Raw genomic sequence first — 17,184 nt, forward strand, 5'->3', positions numbered from 1 at the left:
CTAGGTAGCCCCTTGCATTTTGGTGCGGCTTCCGGGCCTAACGGCTTGCCTTGTCGTTTACTGTGGTGCCCAGTAGTCGAATCGAGTAAAAGTCCGTGGATGGCTTGAGGTGTCAGGCCGCGGCATGATGTCAATGTTGGGAACCCGAGAGTACCATCTGTCGCAGTACTCCGTATGTGTGGAAAAGAAAAAGATGGAAGTGGAGAGCTGGAGAAGTGGGAGACTTTTGCCGGATCTCGTTCTACTATTGCTTAGGGTATTTCGCAACTCTACTCGTCCTACAGGAGTTCTGGTAGTATGTAGGCCCGCGCGGTACCTGTAAGCACTTCGAGAGACGTCGAGAGGTAAGGTGCACCGAAAGGAATGACAATCCTCCTAAGTATCTGGGTCGCGCAAGATACTATCCTTCACATAGCAGGGTGATGGGCAGCCCAGTCGCAAACAGGCTGACAGCTGGGCTGCGCTGGATCATGGTTTGTGCTCACATGTAAAAACATCAAATTCAGCCGATGTATTGGGTGTATCATGTCTCCTGGTCGACTATTCAGCAAATGTCAGACCTGATATCATTATTCATCTTCCGCCATCTCGACCAGCGCCTGCACCAGGGCCTCCACCTCTGCCAGCACCTCCACCCATGAATTGTTGTGCCCTAAACGTTGTTAGCAAGAGTTTGTACTTCGTGTCTTCGTTGACAATACTCACAAATTGGAAAGGGCAGGATCCTGCATCATTTGCTGGATTTGACTCATGTCCGGCATACCACCACCGCCGCCGCCGCCACCCCTGCTGTTCATCATGTTCTGAATTGTAGGGTTGCTCATAAGACCACTCAAAGCTTCAGGGTTGCGCATGATGTTTTGTGCCATGGACGCAAACATGGGGTTGTTCATGATGCTTCCCAAGTCAAACCCACCTCCGCCTCCTCCTGCGCCGCCAGCACCACCACCGCCAAACATGCTGGCCAAGCCAGCCAGATCAGGCATTCCACCACCTCCTCGAGTGTTGCCATTTGCATCATCCACGTCATCCTCGGGCATGTTGACTTCCTCGGCTTCCATTCGTGCCAACTCTTTCTTTGCCGTCTCCAAACCCTTTTTCATGGCTTCGCTGCCTCCGTTGCCCTCAAAGTCGATGCCTTGTTGATATGCTTCGACGCTTCCCTTAGCATCGCCCATAGCAAATCTTGCCAGACCTAGTCTTGACCAGGCCTTTGTGTACTTGGGATCGGCAGCGACGGCCAGCTCAGCATCTCGGACGGCAGAAGCATGATCACCACTTGCAGAATAGGCTGCAGCACGATTGGACAGGTAGATGGGATTGGTGGGCGCGAATTTGATGGCTTCGGTGTATTTCTCGATCGCAGTCTTGTAGTCCTTTTGTTGCATAGCAGAATTGCCAGCGCTCTTGAGTTTCTCTGCTTCTGGGTTGATCGCGGCGGGTTCGGCAGGTTTGGGAGGAGCGGCTGTCTCGGTGGCTGCGCCTTTTCCGTTCAACTTTTCGTAGACTTGGAAGATCTTGAGTAGGGACTGTGATCCGACAGCCTCGGACATGGCAGCTTTGTCGGTCGGGTCGACCTTGAATGCCTCTGCGATGCAGTTGCTGGCAATTTCAATGTTGTCCGCATCGTCTGCAGTGAGAGTGCCATCTTTGAGCGATGTCGAGAGGAAGTCTAATATGGACAGAGCCAGGCGCTTTCTGGAGTCGGAGAGAGACTGTCTACGTTAGCATCTGCTCATAAGAAGTGCCGAAAGGGACATACCATGTTGATGAAGGCCAAATTGTACAGAGGAGTTGGACGGGAGGATGTAGGCTGCCGTCAACAAACTGGTAGGATAATCACAGAGGCCACTCAAGGTACACAATATGTCGTAAGGCTGTTGACCTTCGCTTGGCGGGGTGCCGACGGCCACTGATGCCACCAAACCAGCTATCTAGAAGACTCTATGGTACTCGTCACAGGCCACCAGCAATTACTTCACGAATCCTTATTTTGAGTGGATTGAATGAGATGTCAACATCCAAAGAATTAGGTGTCTACTGCTCGACTGTGACAGTAGACTCGAACAAGGACAACAGCCACACGGTCTGCCAATGATGAATTGAACGAAGGCCGGCTAGGCGCAGTATGTATCCTTCAAGAACCCTTACAAATTTCACTCACAGGAACTTGACTCGAGAGATTCTCATCACGACAATCCGTACGAGAGCAGCATCGATCGTCGAAAGGTATGGTCCAGCGAATTGGGCACACATTACTCTATACTCACTTACCACCGCATCTTGTTGTTTGCTGCCTCTTGTAAACCTTTCGGCTTCGCGACATCACCATTTCACCGCAGCCTGAAGCCACACCGCTCGTATTCGATCTCTCAGCCACTGCGAATCAGCCCACCAAGCCCTGCAGGGGGCGCCCTATCCCTGCAAGTTAGAAGGCTGTTCAAACAAGCAATCGCTGAGTTGTACAAAATGGCGACCTTTACTCCCCGTTTCATCTTCCTCAGCTCACTCACAGTCCTCTTACTTGCAATGGCTCCTCTATCTCTGAGCTTGTTCCGTCGTAGCTTCGACCCGGGCCGTCCTTCTGGCGAATTCTGGACGCAATGGAAGAATCCAGGCGACGTGTTTTCCGTCTTACTCATTCTCGGTGCTGATGTTATTTTGCGTGCACTGGCTCAGCTGTCTGGTTCTGGCATCACCCCAGTTGCCTTCTCATTTGGTGAGTGATCAAGCGATCTGAAATATTCCATTGACACCGTCGTAGGATGGGTCGCATATGCTATCACCGCGGTGGTCTCGGCCATCGGTGAGAACAAGCTAATGCCGCTCCCGGACTGTGCTTGCAAGGTGATCAATGGCAAGTCAGGCTATGTGCGTGACAATACCAGCTGGGTTATTGGCCGCATTGTCCGAGATTTCGAGGCTTGGGTTGATAAACCTGTCAAGGACCATCTGGCTGGCATGATTCAAACTCGCCGGGAACAGGATAAGACCGCCCCAAAGCCTACTCAGGTCGGACTTTGTGTGTCGGTGTACAAAGCCAAACCTGCCATCATCGGATATCCAGGTTATGACCGTGTATATTGGATCGGTTTCGCGACTACCATCATTCAGCTTGGTATTGCGGCAATCCCATGCGGCCTGTTTGGTGACTGGGGCATTCTCCTCGTCACCGTTATCGGAATCCTCCTCTCATTTGCTTCTGGTTGGCTTCCACAATGGAAGGAAGAAAAGTGGGCTTGCCGCAGAAATTCTGACAAAAATGTGATTTTGACCCGTGGAAATGGAAGTCAACATGCCATTGTTATTCTCGGTGACGGGAAAGGACTTGATCTCGAAGACCTTGCAGCTGGCCAGACCAATGTCGATGTCTCAGCTTCAAACCTCACCAGAATCATGGTGACTATCCTTGCAGCATTGTGGATCCTGCTCCTCATTACCGCTGCTGGTTTGAAGACAAATACCTGGTTTTTACTTGCCATTGGTGGCATCGGCATTCTACAAAATATCTTCGTTGCCGGCTATAGACGTTCTCCAAAAGCATACGGTATGCCCTTGAGCTATGTCGAAGTCATCGGCGAGCCCAAGGTGATGGATACGCTTTTCGCCGTTGAGGAGAAATATCCGCATATCGGAGCCAGCATGAAGGATACCTTCTTCCCTGGCAAGTTGCGAGCGGACGAAGTTACGAGATGGGCAAATCTGGAAACGGCGGCCGAAGCAAAGGACGACGCAGCAAAGAACGCTCGCAACAACGCCAGCCAACAGAACGGAAAATCTCAACCAATTCAGAATATTTCCCAAGCTGGAGTTGTGCTGTCAACACCAGCGACTTGAGGGCGTTCCGCACATCTGTCCTCCACAATCATCACAAGAGTCACGACATGCTTTTGTTTCGACCATGATACCCTTCTCGTTCCGATGGCTTCTTGTGTTTATGGAGGAAACGAGCACATTGTCAGACTGGACAGCAGTGTAGGCGCCAGGCGTTGACTCTCCATTTAGGGGGAGACTTCACTACCAAATGTCAAGGTTGATTGTTTCAATGTCAACAGGTAACATCAGATTAAGAAGACGCCTTAATCCATGAACTATCGATTGGGGAGACGCCGCTAAATTCCAGCTATCTATAACCAGTTCATTACCTGAATGCCAGGCTGTCCGATAAGCATAGCCTACTAATACGACCGTGTCCTAGCACTAGCTGATCTCCGGCTATGCTTGATTCTATCTAGATTGTGTCATCAACGAAGCGGTAGCAATGTCACACTTACAAATGTTCATCTTCGGTATGAGTCTTCAGTACTTGAACTGTGTCCGAATTGCATTTGTCTGCGCTATGCAAGCTACGCCCACCGGGGATTATCACGGTCACCCTTCGGGAGTCAACAGGGCGCCATGTCGAAAGACGCATTAAACTCAACAACTATGTCGTCCGCCCCGTCGACCCAAGAGAACCAGATCTCGAAACGAGATTCTCCACTCCCTAAAATAACTGTTGGCACCTCGGAGGAGTACATTGAAAAGACCGCCTCTGTGGTGTCCCATGCAATGCTTCCGAGTGTCATATGGGGTCTCTTCTTCGGAGGTGGCACTGGCGGGACAGGCTCCGACGCGTTATCGGATGAAGAACGTCTGCAAATGTATCATTCTATCGTGAAGCAGTTTCTAATTCCCAGGGCTGGGTCGAGTGCTTTCATCGCGGAGGCAGGTGATTTCTCAGCATGCGCTTCATGGTGGCCGCCTGGATCACACCAGCCACCGAAGGATGTCAAGGATCTGAACAAGTTGGAGCGACAGGAAGGCACATTGTTGGCGGCTTTTGAACGTGAGATTCAGAAGGTCAAGATTGAGCTGATTTCTTCGAGGTATGGGCAGGAATTTTGGCATCTGGCTTTGCTTGGTCGTGATCCAAGGAAACCGGCTCTGCGTGGTGCGGTGAGAGCTGTTTTGCAACCTATCATCGATCAAGCTGCGGCAGAGGGCAAACCGATCTGGCTTACAACCACCAGTGAGCACGCGAGGGACATTTATCTGCATTTTGGATGGCAAGTGGTGAGAACGGTCACGGTTGAGGGTCACCATCAATGGTGCATGATTTTATACCCGCCATATCAGGGCAAAGCATGCTAGCCACTGCGAGTCAGCGGAGAGTAGATCCGAGTTGAAAGAGATATCCCGTATATAAAAGAATTACAAAATGAACAAGGCCCATAAAATATGGTGAGCGGGTAGCGGCGAATTTCGAGTCTCATAGAATCTGTTTGATTGGGGCATCTGACTCAATTTTCAGCTACCCGGTTCGTCCCATTGTCTAAAGCATATATACTCGAGTCAGGATGCCTGTCTCGCCAGCAACTGAATATGCGGGATCAAATGGGAGTTGCTGGTCAGGTGTGAAGCGTCGAGAGAAGTGGGAGCTTGTCCGGAGCAACGTTTCGCCGGCTTGGCATCGGAGTCTCTTTCTCCATCTCTCAGTGACCTCGACGGCTGCATCAAAGCAATAGCAGGCCAGCCGACAATAATCGGAAACGATCCTTCTCATTCCGAACGGGGTGTTTCTTAGGCGTACTCGAGAACGGCGAGATGGTGTCATTCGAAAATGTTCTTGAATACTGAGCCAGGAAATTATGTATTGGCCATGTGGTGTGCCTCAGGTCTTTGCATACCATGGCCCGGATCCAGAGATAGTCGAGGAAGATTCGGCGCCAGTCAAAGCAAGTCATGACATTGATGAATCTGCCCCTAATATCGCAGCTAGGGAGCAGGATAATGGCATCAAAGACATACAGGCAGCGCGCAATGATCATCTGTTCGCGACAGTCACTCACACCAGACTCGATTTGTGGTCAACCCGTCCGGTAGCTTTACTCGCCTCCCTCTCAAGATCATCGAAATCCTTGCAGACGTACGGAACCAATCTGTCTGTCAACTTCAAGCCAGACGCGGCGACCATCGTTATTCGCACAACAGAAAGCTATCTGATCACCTACTCGGTGGAAAGCGATCCGAATGCACGCGTTCTGCAGCAACAATATGGCTACAGTCAAGCCAAACGCCAGAACCTCATGCGGAGCTTCGGTGTAGACGAGACTGCAGGCTTTGCTGAGGTTCTTCTGCGGTTTAGGCGCGCCATTAAAATCGATGCGGGAATACATTCTGTAATTGCCTTGGACGCAGAATTAGTCGTGGCGACCGTTAAGCCTGCAGCTGTGCAATGTATCAGATGGGAGACGCAGAAGGACGGTTCCCGCGCTGTTGCTCAGTTGCTGTCCAAGATGGACTGGATTGGCCAAAAGTCTGGGATATCAAGCATGGTTCATGATCGCGCGATGAATCTTTCAGTCTGGTTATCCCAGGACGGCCATGCATACGCAGTCCAACGAGTCAAGCCTCAGTTGTCCCAAGCGGCGTCTTCAGACGACTCTCTTCCTTCCCCACGATCCTCCACGACTCCTTCGACGCGACTCTTTGACGGTTACTGCTTCCACAAGCCCGAAACCTCTTCTGAAGCCAAATTCGCCAGCATCAATGCTAGATTCTCGCTTGTCGCAATCGCCACTTTTGCGGGAGAAGTCATATGCTATGCTGCTAAAGATTACGTCGGGAATATTCCCCTCTCTCACACATTCAAACCTTCCACCTCCCCGTCTTCCAGAGGCGCCATAACGTGCCTGACATGGTCACCCGACGGATACTGTCTCTTCGCCGGCTACGAGCATGGGTGGTCAACATGGTCTGTCTTCGGAAAAGAAGGCGCTTCAAGCTTTCACTCCAATCTTTCTCACGCTGAGTCCAATAATGAGAGTTGGCTTCTTTCCATTCAGAGAGCAAGCTGGATTAGCAGCGGGGCCGAGATCCTCCTCACATCCTCGGATGACGATCGAATATGGAAGATGGAAATCTCGCGCAGTGCAGCCATCGGCTGCTTCTCGTGCGCTAATCTTGTTCGAGCACTTCTTCATACACCGAATGAATTGACTGTCTATCGAGGTCACGAACTTCCCGACTTGACGTCTATTTCTAACGAGGCATCACTTTGGCATCACGCTCCATACCCACCTGTGTATCTCAACAGTCAGTGGCCCATAAAATCATGCGTCATATCGCAAGACGGAAGATACACCGCCATTGCCGGCCGACGCGGCCTTGCCCATTACAGCCTTCAAAGCGGACGATGGAAGACATTTGCCGATATCGCCGCAGAGAATTCCTTCGCAGTCCGTGGAGGAATGTGCTGGTTCAATCATATCCTGGCCGTCGCGACCGAAAATGCTGCTGGATATGACTTACGGCTGTATTCTCGCGAACTCGACCTTGGCCGCTTTCCGCTTCATACCGAAGCATTTTCCACGCCCATTGTGTTTGTTGGCCCTTCAGGCGAAGATTCGCTACTTGTCTACACTCACGACAACGTTCTCTATCATTACATCCTCAACATAACTGAAAGAGGGGCCCAACTTGTCCAGGTAGGCCAAATCGCCTTCCACGGTATCGTCCGAGCACCCAGTCGAGTCCGCTCGGTCAGCTGGGTTGTGCCTGACTCGCAATTGCGAAATGGTGATCCGTCACGAGACGTGGAATTTGCTTCTGTCCTTTTCCTGGTGGACGACAAATTGGTGTTATTGCAGTCGTCGCGAAACGAGGAGGACGAACTTAAATACGACATGCGCGTCATTGCTCAGCATGTTGAATACTACATCCTCATGCGCGACCAGATGTACTTCAACTTCACTGGTACGGATGAATCTGGGCCGCCAACTCCCTCGCCTGGCTCGGCATTTACGACGAGGAGTAAGCACCATTACTCGCTAAGGGATTCCCTGTGGATATTCAGCGGCGAGGAACTCAGAGTGTGGCCGGATGTACGCGACTTGCTCCACCATGCAGCCGAGGGAGACTTGAATACATCGGCATTGCTTTCTATGTCTGTCGACTTCTACCCGCTGTCGATTCTGCTGACTAAAGGTGTTGTTTTGGGAATTGAGTCGGAAATACTACAGCGACGAGACGTCAATTTTGCCCAGTTCAGGTCAGGCATTCGGACCCAGCTCTTCCTGCCGTACATTCTTCGTCATCAGTTGTGCGAAGAACATGATACAGCTGCAGCGTTCGGCCTGGCAAACCAGTACCAGCACCTATCATACTTTCCGCATGCTCTGGAGATTCTTCTGCACCACGTGCTTGATGACGAAGTCGACAGGGTAAGGCAAGCGAAGGCAGAAGACGAAACACCAGGACCGTTGCCTGCAGTCCTGTCATTCCTACAGCTTGTCCTGCCTCCAACGACCTACCTGTCGACCGTCGTCCAGTGTATTCGCAAGACAGAGCTGAGCTCCTGGAGGACCTTGTTCGAGCATCTCCCGCCACCGCTCGCCCTCTTCGAGCAGGCATTGGAACTTGAAGACCTAAAGACGGCAAGCGGATATCTGATTGTCCTGCAAGGGTTAGAAGAAGACGACGAGTCGGACACTTACGACGCCCGGAAGTTCGAGAGCTACGTGATCAGGCTGATGAAACTGGCTCGGCAAAAATCCGACTTTGAATTATGTTCGGAACTGGCGAGATTCATGATCGGTGTCGACCCTAGGGGCGATGCTTTAAGGCGAGTCATTGCGGCCGTCGGATTCACGAACAAGCAAACCTACCTCGCTCCCATCAGGACAGTTTCAGCGCAGATGAGGACCTCGTCTGGCAATAGGACAAGCGAGAGCAGTCCGGGTGGAAGTGTAAACAGGTTGAGTCCGGGGAGTGGCGGCGATTACTTTTCGTCGTCCCCAGGCGGGTATTAGTTTTATAGAGATACGCGCAGCATTGAAAATATTCGAAGCGGATAGTAAAGTTTCGCTTCAGTATGCTTAAGTGAATAGAGTCGCATCACAATGTTATCCATTCGCATTTCGCGTTTATGAACAAGCCATATCGAGTTTGATAAGCTCGAGTGACTCTTGCTCACGGCCATGGACCGGAGCTCACCCCCCCCCCATGCCAACTTCTGATCCCGTCCGCACAGATTCTATACATCTGTTGTACAGTAAAACCATAACCACAACCAAGACGAATGCTGCTCAACCCAACCTCCTGACTTTGGGACTTCTCGTTCCTCCAAACTTCAGCCTCGTGCTATCCGTCACCTTCGCAATAAGTGGCTTAATCATCCTCCCCTCCGTGCCCAGCAAAGCCTTCTGAAATGCCTCTCGTCCTGCGCCAAACCCTCTGAAAATAACTTCAATCCCTGTCCCGCCGTACTGCGCACCCGGCCGCCTGATATCCGCCAGCGTCTTCATGGGATTGTGCGTCATCTTCTTGCCTCCCACACGCCACTGCTTCTCTGCCATCTTACGAAACGTGTACGCCGCGAGCTGGAAACATGCGTCGTATGTGCTTCGCTGCGCATGGCGCAGGCCAATGTTGCCGCAGGATAGCGAAAGGATGGGGTTCCGCGAAGGGTCCGTAAATGTGATGTGCATGTTGTGCTTGTGTGCAAAGACGTTGAGGTGGTATGGCTCGTCGGCCGAGACTCGTGAGCTGGGCCGTGTTGCGGCTTCGTCCTGCGCGCTGCGGGCGATGTTGCGTAGTTCGCCGGTCCATAAGGTGGATGAGCTATTCTGCTGCTGTCGTTGGGGTTGGCGGAGGGCCTCCATAAATGTATCGATGGTTTCGGGTTCTTTTTCAGGTTCGCCGACCCGGATTCCACGACGTGCGGCAAGCCCGCCGCCTCCCTCAGCTTGCTTGCGGGTTGTGCTTGAGAATGTGCGAGAGAAGTATGACTGTCGACATGACCGACACATGGATAGAGCGAGAGGTCGAGCCATTGTGACGTGCTTGTGCTTTGTGAACAGTCTGTCGCACCCAATAATTCGAGGACAAAGAATCTTGAATCTTGAATCCTGAATCCTGAATCCTGGGGATTCTGGCTGTACAGTACTCGAAATACCTACCAGGTAGAAAGAGGAAACTTAGCCGATGGCCCATCTCAATTAGTTTTCACTGGGTGAGCTGATCTTCCTCTTAACGCCGCTGCAGCTTGACAGATTCTTTTTCTTCGCCGCTTCAGGCTGTGTAGTTTGCTTGGACGTTGTTGAAACCCAAGGCATGATCGTACCGCGCCGTGCACCACTTCATGGTGTCCGTCAATATGTGACAGCGACATCATCCATCGCCACTTTGCGAGCCACGCAGTATGGGAGAACCGCAGCCTACAGACGATTAACGGCGTCCGACGCATCCTCAGCGCCTCTCCCCCCCCCTTCATCGCTTACACCTTTCTCTCCTCGACTCACTCTTTCATCCCGGCCTCTCCTACGATCTCTACATACGTCCAGAGCACAATACCAACAAACGCAACCAAAGGAAGAATCAAAGCAAGAAGTCCGGGACCCGCCGCGGGACGAAAAGCCAACAGAAGAGGCCAGCGGAGAGCAGAAAAACGAGGGAGAGGAGAAGCAAACAAAAGACGAGAAAGCAGGCAGAGATGAAAAGCCTCCACCACCACCGCCTCATGGAGACAAAACACCATGGCAAGTCTTTACCGAAACCCTCCGAACCGAGTTCAAAGCCTCAAAAGAATGGAATGAATCTACCAAGCAATTATCTGGGTCGGTCCAGCAGTTTACCGAATCAGAAGCCGTAAGAAAAGCGCGAGAAGCCTCCGAGGCCGCTTCAAAAGGTACATCACAAGCGCTGAAAGGCGCAGGTCGGGCCATTGGACAAGGAGCAGCCTGGACTTGGGACTCCAAGGTTGTGCAAGGCCTTCGCTCCGGCGTCAATGCCACTGGTCGTGGAATCGAACGAGCGACTCGTCCTGTTCGAGAGACCAAAACCTTCAAGGAAATTTCCGAAGCCATTGATGATGGTAGCAGTTCGAGATACGGCGGCTGGGTGGAAAAGGAAGAGCGACGGAAGAAAAGAGAGGCTCAATTATTAAGAGAAGCGCAGTCTGGCAAGAAACCTGTAGAGGAGATGGTCGAGAATCCCGAGTAAGTGAGGTCCGTCCTCCCACTTCCACATTGCTGACCGATTTCCTAGTGCCGGAACCAACATCACCGTCCACAAAGACTCAGCCTGGAAAGAATCCTGGAACAGTTTCAAGGAGAATTCGAAGCTGATGCAAGGACTGTTCAACATGAAACAAACATATGAAGAGTCGGAAAACCCCTTGATATCAACAGCTCGGTCAATATCGGACAGAGTCGCCGGTTTCTTCGCCGAGAATGAGACAGCCATGGTGATCAAGAAATTCCGAGAAATTGATCCCAACTTCCAGTTGGAGCCATTCCTGCGAGATCTGCGCGAGTATATCCTCCCTGAAGTTCTGGACGCATATGTCAAGGGCGACGTGGAGACTCTGAAGGTCTGGTTGTCTGCAGCGCAATTCCAGGTTTATTCCGCCCTGATGGAACAGTACACTAAGGCTGGTCTGAAATCCGATGGACGGATACTGGATATCAGACATGTCGACATCCTGAATGCAAGAATACTGGAGCCAGGCGATATCCCAGTGTTTATCATCACCTGCCGGACACAAGAAGTTCACGTCTATCGAAATGCGAAGACAAACGAATTGGCTGCTGGTATGGAAGACAAGGTTCAACTGGTCACATACGCCATTGGCATGACAAGACTGCCTGAAGAAGTCAACAATGCGGAAACCAGAGGATGGAGAATGATTGAACTACAGAAGGCTGCCAGAGATTACATATGATCTCGGGCACAAGTGATGGGTGACCAAAAAAGGGTGCCAGCATTTTCAGCGAGCATAATGGAGAAGGTCCGCGTTCGCTTCCTTTTTCTTCCGGGGGTCCAACTCAGCTCGATCCCCGGGTAGCATATACTTTGCTCAGGACAAAAAGTGCTATGGGCTTCTATGGATTGTATTTGTACAGCTGAATGGTACCGGAGGCCTTGAATGACCACAGGGTCATGGCATGATGTGTGCCAGGGAATCCAGGCTGCTTCGGAAGGCCTGCGTTACGGCCCACGGGAATTGGATGTACGGAGCTGATATGGCTGCTAACTTGTCCAGCCTCTGTTGTGTGGATATCAAACCTGCTACAAGAACTAATTCTTCTCTCGAAATGAATGAACAGATTTTTGCACAAGCAATTATTGCGAAGCTCTTCTCTAGTTCTCTCTATCCCTCATCAGTCTCCATCAGGTCTGGATAGTAGTGAAGACCTGATGGGTGAGAGCGAGCGAGGCGAGATATGTTCGCGAGTCAAGCACGATCACCTGTTCATGGGATCTTGAATCATGCAGCAGTGACGATGCCTGAAACGAGAAACGACGAACGACGTCATTCCTTCCATTCAAATCGCCCATGACCCTGGCAATGGCAGGCCCAGGCATCAGTATATTATCCTCGCCCGCCTCTTCGTTGATTGTAGAGTTGCTCTTGAACATACGTTCCTACCACGGTACAATTCCAAACGATACGGATCCATAGAACTTCTCTTAGAACTTATCTCAACAAGTCCAAGTACCAAATCAACCCCCATTCATCCACTCACAATGCCTCTCGTCGTCCCCGGCATCAACTCCAACGACTCCTCGTCCACCGACTCCTGGATGACCAAACTCATGGGCAAGAAACTGTCGGATAGTACATCGGACGAGACGAGTTTCGCGAAGAAAGATCTCCCGCAGAACCACCGCGTCGTCGACGCCGACGGTGGCATGATGACCATGGACCACAATCCTGATAGGTACGATATGCCAGGCCGTACACAGTACATATTTTCCGTGGCCAACCCTTCACCTTCTCCCTACTCTGTTCTTTTCGCTGGTAAACTAATACTAACTCTGGATGCGGACAGATTGAACGTTCATGTCGACAAGGACGGCACAGTAAGAAAGGTCACCCACGGCTAGACACTTCAACAACATCATTCGACATCAATCTTGTCAAACGTCACGACCTGGCACGAGCACGAACACGAACACGAACATGAGCATCCTTCATGGATTAAGGCAAAGGAAATGGTATTACATTTAGACGGACTGCTAGGAAGTCTATAGAGTACCTAGGCACTTTCCCAATCACCACCTCGGTTACCTTCTCTCCATCAATGGGTATCAATCCTGTAGACCGTATTCCTCCATCAGACAAGGAAAACCACCCAAAAGAGGAGGCCCAGTGGGACTTATAGTCCCTCTTCCTCACCCTTCCCTCAACGCCCTGAATGCCCGTTCCATACCCTTCAACCTTTCTCTCTCCCTCACCACCATGCCCCGGGCCAACCTTTTGACCTCTTCCTTTCCCCACTCCTCTCTCCACGTCGTCCATCCCGCGAGTTCACTCACGACAACCTCCTGCGTATATCTCAATTCCCGTCCCAGCCTATCGACCTCGGATTCTCCTTGCACAATCTTCCCTTCCGTGTCCTTTCTGGCCTTCGCCCGACTCTCCTCACTGCTCGGAAAATTGATCGCATTGAGAACCCCTTTCCTCGGCACCGCTCCATTCGCCAAATTATGCCTATTCTTCTCCACGCCCCTCTGTAGACTCTGAATTTGCGTAATGAGCTGACTAGGCCTCATCAGGGCACTTTGCACCGCCGCGATCGTCGAATGGAAACTCGTCATGCTCAGCACGTAGCCCGCCAACGGGTTCGACGCAGTCTCCATGTGCGTCAGCGCCGCGAATCTGAGGAACGTATCGACATGGGCTTTGGGTAGGGTGCTCGCGGGCGCGCCCATGGTCGCAAAGGCAATGGCACACAAACTCAACGACTCCGCAAAGTCCGCCTGGGCCTGAACGTACATGTGGCCCCTGCGGACAACTGCGCGCGTACTATTATTCACGCGTCGGACCATCTCGCGGGAGTGGGAGATCAGATTGTCCACAGCAAGCATGTCAGCTCGTGTAGTCAGCGGATCGTAATCATCCGCGATCTTCTCCTGGACCAGCTCTGCCTTGAGTCGGGCTCGTTCGGCCATTTGTTCCTGCAGCATGTCTGGGACGAGGAAGAATTCCCACAACATTTCGTGGGTGGAGAATGTAGGGTGATTCATGAGAATCTTAAGGAATCGATCAAGGTGCGTCTGTGCGTCGTGCAGGACAGCTCGAGACGGGCGCGAATGCAACTGAAATGGGCTGCGGAAGTTCGAGACCTGAATTTTCGGCATATACGAAGCAGGATAGTCCATCGACAACCACTTGGCCAAGTTCTCGAAATCTTGAAGGGCTCGACGACTGGTTGTGATCGTGAACGTGGTGCTCGAGACTGCCGGATTGGGCGCGCCAGACTTGAGGATATACCTCGTCGACCCATCCTCGACGAAGAACGATCGGACAATAGCTGTGATGCGGCCGGTCTTGTCTGTCACATTTGAGGGAGAGAACAATGTCAGATCATCGATGCGATTGCGCACTTCGTCGTCCTTGGCCAATTCCACCGCCGTCAAACCGCGTGCTTCACGCAAGTGGAGATCTATTCGCGGATCACCAATAAATATTCGCACCATGTCAACTCGGCCGTACTTGCTTGCTAGCATTAAAGGTGTGAACTTCTTGTCGTTCATGGCGTTGAGATCCACGTCGCAGTACTGGAGGATGCGCTGCATGATCACAGAGTCATTGACGATATGTAGCAAAGAGTTGCCTTTGTTGTCCGTGTGATCTTCGATACGCAGTGGGGCATCGTCGCCTTGAGCCTGCTTGGCCGCGATCAAGGCTTCAGAGACCATGCTGTTATAGTCGGGATGGTCGTATGTTCGACAGATGGCGAAGAGAGGCGTGTGCCCAATCTTGTCCTTCTGCCGCCAGGGTAGCACATTAGCAAGTCTTCTGATCAAGTCCGGCGTGTTGAAGATATAATGCGCCACACTTCGACCACGGGTGTCCTTGACTGCCAAATACTCTCGAAACCTGGTCTCGTCTGTGTTTTGCTCTGCAAAGTCCAGAATGATATCGACTAGCTCAGAGTTGGCAAGTTGAACTGCTGCACTCAACAACGTTGCTCCTTCTTGAGTGACGTCTCCCAGGACATCATCTGTTCCGTAATGTTCAGAAAGACTCAGCAGATACCGTAGCGATTGTGGCTTCTGACTCTCGACTGCCATCATGAGCACAGAATTGCCAACGCCATCTTGCGTCTGTGCCAGGCTCTGTACAGATGTATCGCCCTCGAGGCCGCTAAGGCTGGTTTCAATGGTCGCGGCTCGAGATGCCAGTGAAAATGCCGAGGATATGGACATACTTCTGGCAGCCATTTTCACCTTCTTTTTCTGCTTTGGGATCGAAAGCCTTCTTTCGGCTGCTTGGAAGGGGAAGACATGCGACAGGCCACCTTCACTAGAGTTGGTCCTTGAAAGTGAGTCTCGAGGTGTAGATTCTGCAGACTGCGTAGTCTTCCTGGAGAGAGGAATTTCAGCGGGCTCGTCCACAAAGTCATCAGCGATGACTGCTGACTCTTCAAAAACAGACTTGACATCGTCCACTTTGCCGTCCTTGACAGCATTCCAAAGCATTTGATTTTGTTTCGATGCCTTGCGAAGACCGGCTGCATCCCTTGCAAGATACGTCAAGACGGCTTCCAACGTGGACAGCGAATATCCAATCTCGCCACTCTCAACGTCATCGATGTAGATGAATCTCTGCATATAGGATAATCTCGCTTGAAGATGCCTCACAGACGATCTGATGACGACCAGGAGCAGGAGCGAGACCAATACATCAGCATTGATGGTCATTGATGCTGCTCGCTTTTCTTCGTCCGTAATACCTTGCCCAGAGACCACCCTTTGGGTTTCCAAGAGGATATCAAGCATTTCCTGGGGACTACTAGCGACCCCCATCTTGCGGAAAACAGCAACTCCGCGATTAATCCGTGCAATCAGGTCTCTTTTCCCTTTCCTTCCATCTTCGATGGAGATTCCAACTTGGGAGACATCTAAGCAATCCATTTGCCGGATTCGTCGATCAAGTTCCTGATCTGGTGCCTTGTAGAAGGCACATAATCGGGGAAACAGAAGCTGATCGTGGACATATTCGGCAACGTATCGTTCGATCAAACGTTCGACATCCGGACCTGTCAGATCGGTGGTTGCTCCAAGGTATGACAGCTGCTGCTTGTCCACGCCTTGGAACAGGTCGATGGCGGCAGTTACGGCTGTCTCCAATGCTCGCCGCATGAGATCTTCCTCATCCTCGAAATAAGCTGCAGAGTTGAAAGGCAGCTTCAGGGAGCCATTCGACTTTATTGACCCATTCTCAGAGCCCTGAGTTGTTCCGTCCAAAGAATTTGTAGTGGAGCTGCGGGAGGGAGGAGGAGGCAGCGGCTTTCCCAACTCTTTGCCAAACTCATTGAACAACCTTTCCAAGCCGTGTTGCATCTGTCGCGCAATCATGGGGAAGCTATTGAGGAGTTCATTGAAGGATTTGATGTCTTTCTTCTTGGGCGTAGGCTCGGATGAGGAGGCTGCCGATGGAGGGGTGGCGAGTCTGTTCTCGCCGATTATCGCAGGCTTGATGGGCAACGCCTCGAACATGCCAGTCAAAGGTTTGTTGATATAGTAGACCAGCCACTGCTGCATCTCAGTCCCAGGCGAGTAATACAAGAGATCTGTCAGCAACGAGGCCTGGGTCAACTGCTTGAACCCCTTATTGGTATAGACAATATTCTCCTTGAGTATCACTGATCTTCCGTTGACTGTGGAATAATTCTTCGCCTTCCCACGATTGTCGCGAACATTTCCATCTTTGCCTGCGGCAGGAGGAATGATGCGAAGGATGTGGCTCCCCAAGAAATCTTCATCTTCGACCTGATCGGCGTACCGCTTGTTCGTCTCCCTGTCCTGGCCATAGAGGAGCGATTCGGTAGTAGGAACGAGGAGGACATAGTTCTGGGATGACAATGCATGTCCTAACACACTACTCTGAAAGAGCGCGCGCAGAAAAGGGTTCAGGACGGGCATCCAGGCACGATGCGCCTAGGAGTCGCAATGTAGGTCATCGAGCCGTCATCAGGAAAATGTATAAGACGACGCTGACCGTCAAGGATGAGAAGTAAAAGTAGAAGTATGAGGTTACGCTTTCTTCTGACAATTCAGCAGTGTGTCCGTATCAAGGTAAATAGTGGCTTGGGTAAGATGAATGCCACATGTTATGAAATGATGAACGTAAGGCTGCTCCGAAGTTCCCCAGTATTCAAAGGTAGGGCTTTCGGGCGGTTGTCCACTACC

The 17,184-nt window shown here is 51.4% G+C and overlaps 8 protein-coding genes across 8 annotated transcripts; 5 read left to right on the forward strand and 3 right to left on the reverse strand.

Moving 5' to 3' along the window:
* Positions 1 to 224: 224 nt before the first annotated feature.
* Positions 225 to 2,055, reverse strand: PV05_08354 (uncharacterized protein). Its single transcript, XM_013457861.1, has 3 exons — positions 1,763 to 2,055; positions 706 to 1,715; positions 225 to 652 (listed from the first exon to the last, which is right to left on the reverse strand). The coding sequence occupies exons 1-3, from the start codon at positions 1,763 to 1,765 to the stop codon at positions 574 to 576; spliced, it is 1,092 nt and encodes a 363-aa protein (XP_013313315.1). The 5' UTR covers positions 1,766 to 2,055; the 3' UTR covers positions 225 to 573.
* A 765-nt stretch (positions 2,056 to 2,820) lies between these two features.
* PV05_08355 (uncharacterized protein) lies at positions 2,821 to 3,837 on the forward strand (the record flags this gene model as incomplete). Its single annotated transcript, XM_013457862.1, has 1 exon — positions 2,821 to 3,837. One exon carries the CDS (start codon positions 2,821 to 2,823, stop codon positions 3,835 to 3,837), a length of 1,017 nt encoding a protein of 338 aa, XP_013313316.1.
* Positions 3,838 to 4,398: 561 nt separating this feature from the next.
* Positions 4,399 to 5,133, forward strand: PV05_08356 (uncharacterized protein; the record flags this gene model as incomplete). Its single annotated transcript, XM_013457863.1, has 1 exon — positions 4,399 to 5,133. One exon carries the CDS (start codon positions 4,399 to 4,401, stop codon positions 5,131 to 5,133), a length of 735 nt encoding a protein of 244 aa, XP_013313317.1.
* Positions 5,134 to 5,506: 373 nt separating this feature from the next.
* On the forward strand, positions 5,507 to 8,863 carry PV05_08357 (uncharacterized protein). The gene has a single exon (XM_013457864.1). The coding sequence runs from the start codon at positions 5,631 to 5,633 to the stop codon at positions 8,790 to 8,792; it is 3,162 nt and encodes a 1,053-aa protein (XP_013313318.1). The 5' UTR covers positions 5,507 to 5,630; the 3' UTR covers positions 8,793 to 8,863.
* Positions 8,864 to 8,872: 9 nt separating this feature from the next.
* Positions 8,873 to 9,883, reverse strand: PV05_08358 (uncharacterized protein). Its single transcript, XM_013457865.1, has one exon. It carries the CDS (start codon positions 9,813 to 9,815, stop codon positions 9,069 to 9,071), a length of 747 nt encoding a protein of 248 aa, XP_013313319.1. The 5' UTR covers positions 9,816 to 9,883; the 3' UTR covers positions 8,873 to 9,068.
* Positions 9,884 to 10,025: 142 nt separating this feature from the next.
* Positions 10,026 to 12,096, forward strand: PV05_08359 (uncharacterized protein). The gene is made up of 2 exons (XM_013457866.1): positions 10,026 to 10,979; positions 11,029 to 12,096. The coding sequence occupies exons 1-2, from the start codon at positions 10,096 to 10,098 to the stop codon at positions 11,702 to 11,704; spliced, it is 1,560 nt and encodes a 519-aa protein (XP_013313320.1). The 5' UTR covers positions 10,026 to 10,095; the 3' UTR covers positions 11,705 to 12,096.
* Positions 12,097 to 12,324: 228 nt separating this feature from the next.
* On the forward strand, positions 12,325 to 13,064 carry PV05_08360 (uncharacterized protein). The gene is made up of 2 exons (XM_013457867.1): positions 12,325 to 12,704; positions 12,816 to 13,064. The coding sequence occupies exons 1-2, from the start codon at positions 12,511 to 12,513 to the stop codon at positions 12,868 to 12,870; spliced, it is 249 nt and encodes an 82-aa protein (XP_013313321.1). The 5' UTR covers positions 12,325 to 12,510; the 3' UTR covers positions 12,871 to 13,064.
* PV05_08361 (uncharacterized protein) lies at positions 12,971 to 17,138 on the reverse strand. Its single transcript, XM_013457868.1, has one exon. It carries the CDS (start codon positions 16,915 to 16,917, stop codon positions 13,159 to 13,161), a length of 3,759 nt encoding a protein of 1,252 aa, XP_013313322.1. The 5' UTR covers positions 16,918 to 17,138; the 3' UTR covers positions 12,971 to 13,158.
* Between the last annotated feature and the right edge of the window lie 46 nt (positions 17,139 to 17,184).

Source organism: Exophiala xenobiotica, assembly GCF_000835505.1.
Source record: "Exophiala xenobiotica strain CBS 118157 unplaced genomic scaffold supercont1.5, whole genome shotgun sequence".
Classification (NCBI taxonomy): domain Eukaryota; kingdom Fungi; phylum Ascomycota; class Eurotiomycetes; order Chaetothyriales; family Herpotrichiellaceae; genus Exophiala; species Exophiala xenobiotica.

Coding starts and splice junctions, on each gene's coding strand:
- PV05_08354 (XM_013457861.1), bottom strand. Junction 653..705: donor GATCCTGCCCTTTCCAATTT/GTGAGTATTGTC, acceptor AACAACGTTTAG/GGCACAACAATTCATGGGTG.
- PV05_08357 (XM_013457864.1), top strand. CDS start 5,631: ATGTATTGGCCATGTGGTGTGCCTCAGGTCTTTGCATACCATGGCCCG.
- PV05_08358 (XM_013457865.1), bottom strand. CDS start 9,815: ATGGCTCGACCTCTCGCTCTATCCATGTGTCGGTCATGTCGACAGTCA.
- PV05_08359 (XM_013457866.1), top strand. CDS start 10,096: ATGATCGTACCGCGCCGTGCACCACTTCATGGTGTCCGTCAATATGTG. Junction 10,980..11,028: donor GAGATGGTCGAGAATCCCGA/GTAAGTGAGGTC, acceptor CCGATTTCCTAG/TGCCGGAACCAACATCACCG.
- PV05_08360 (XM_013457867.1), top strand. CDS start 12,511: ATGCCTCTCGTCGTCCCCGGCATCAACTCCAACGACTCCTCGTCCACC. Junction 12,705..12,815: donor ATGGACCACAATCCTGATAG/GTACGATATGCC, acceptor GGATGCGGACAG/ATTGAACGTTCATGTCGACA.
- PV05_08361 (XM_013457868.1), bottom strand. CDS start 16,917: ATGCCCGTCCTGAACCCTTTTCTGCGCGCGCTCTTTCAGAGTAGTGTG.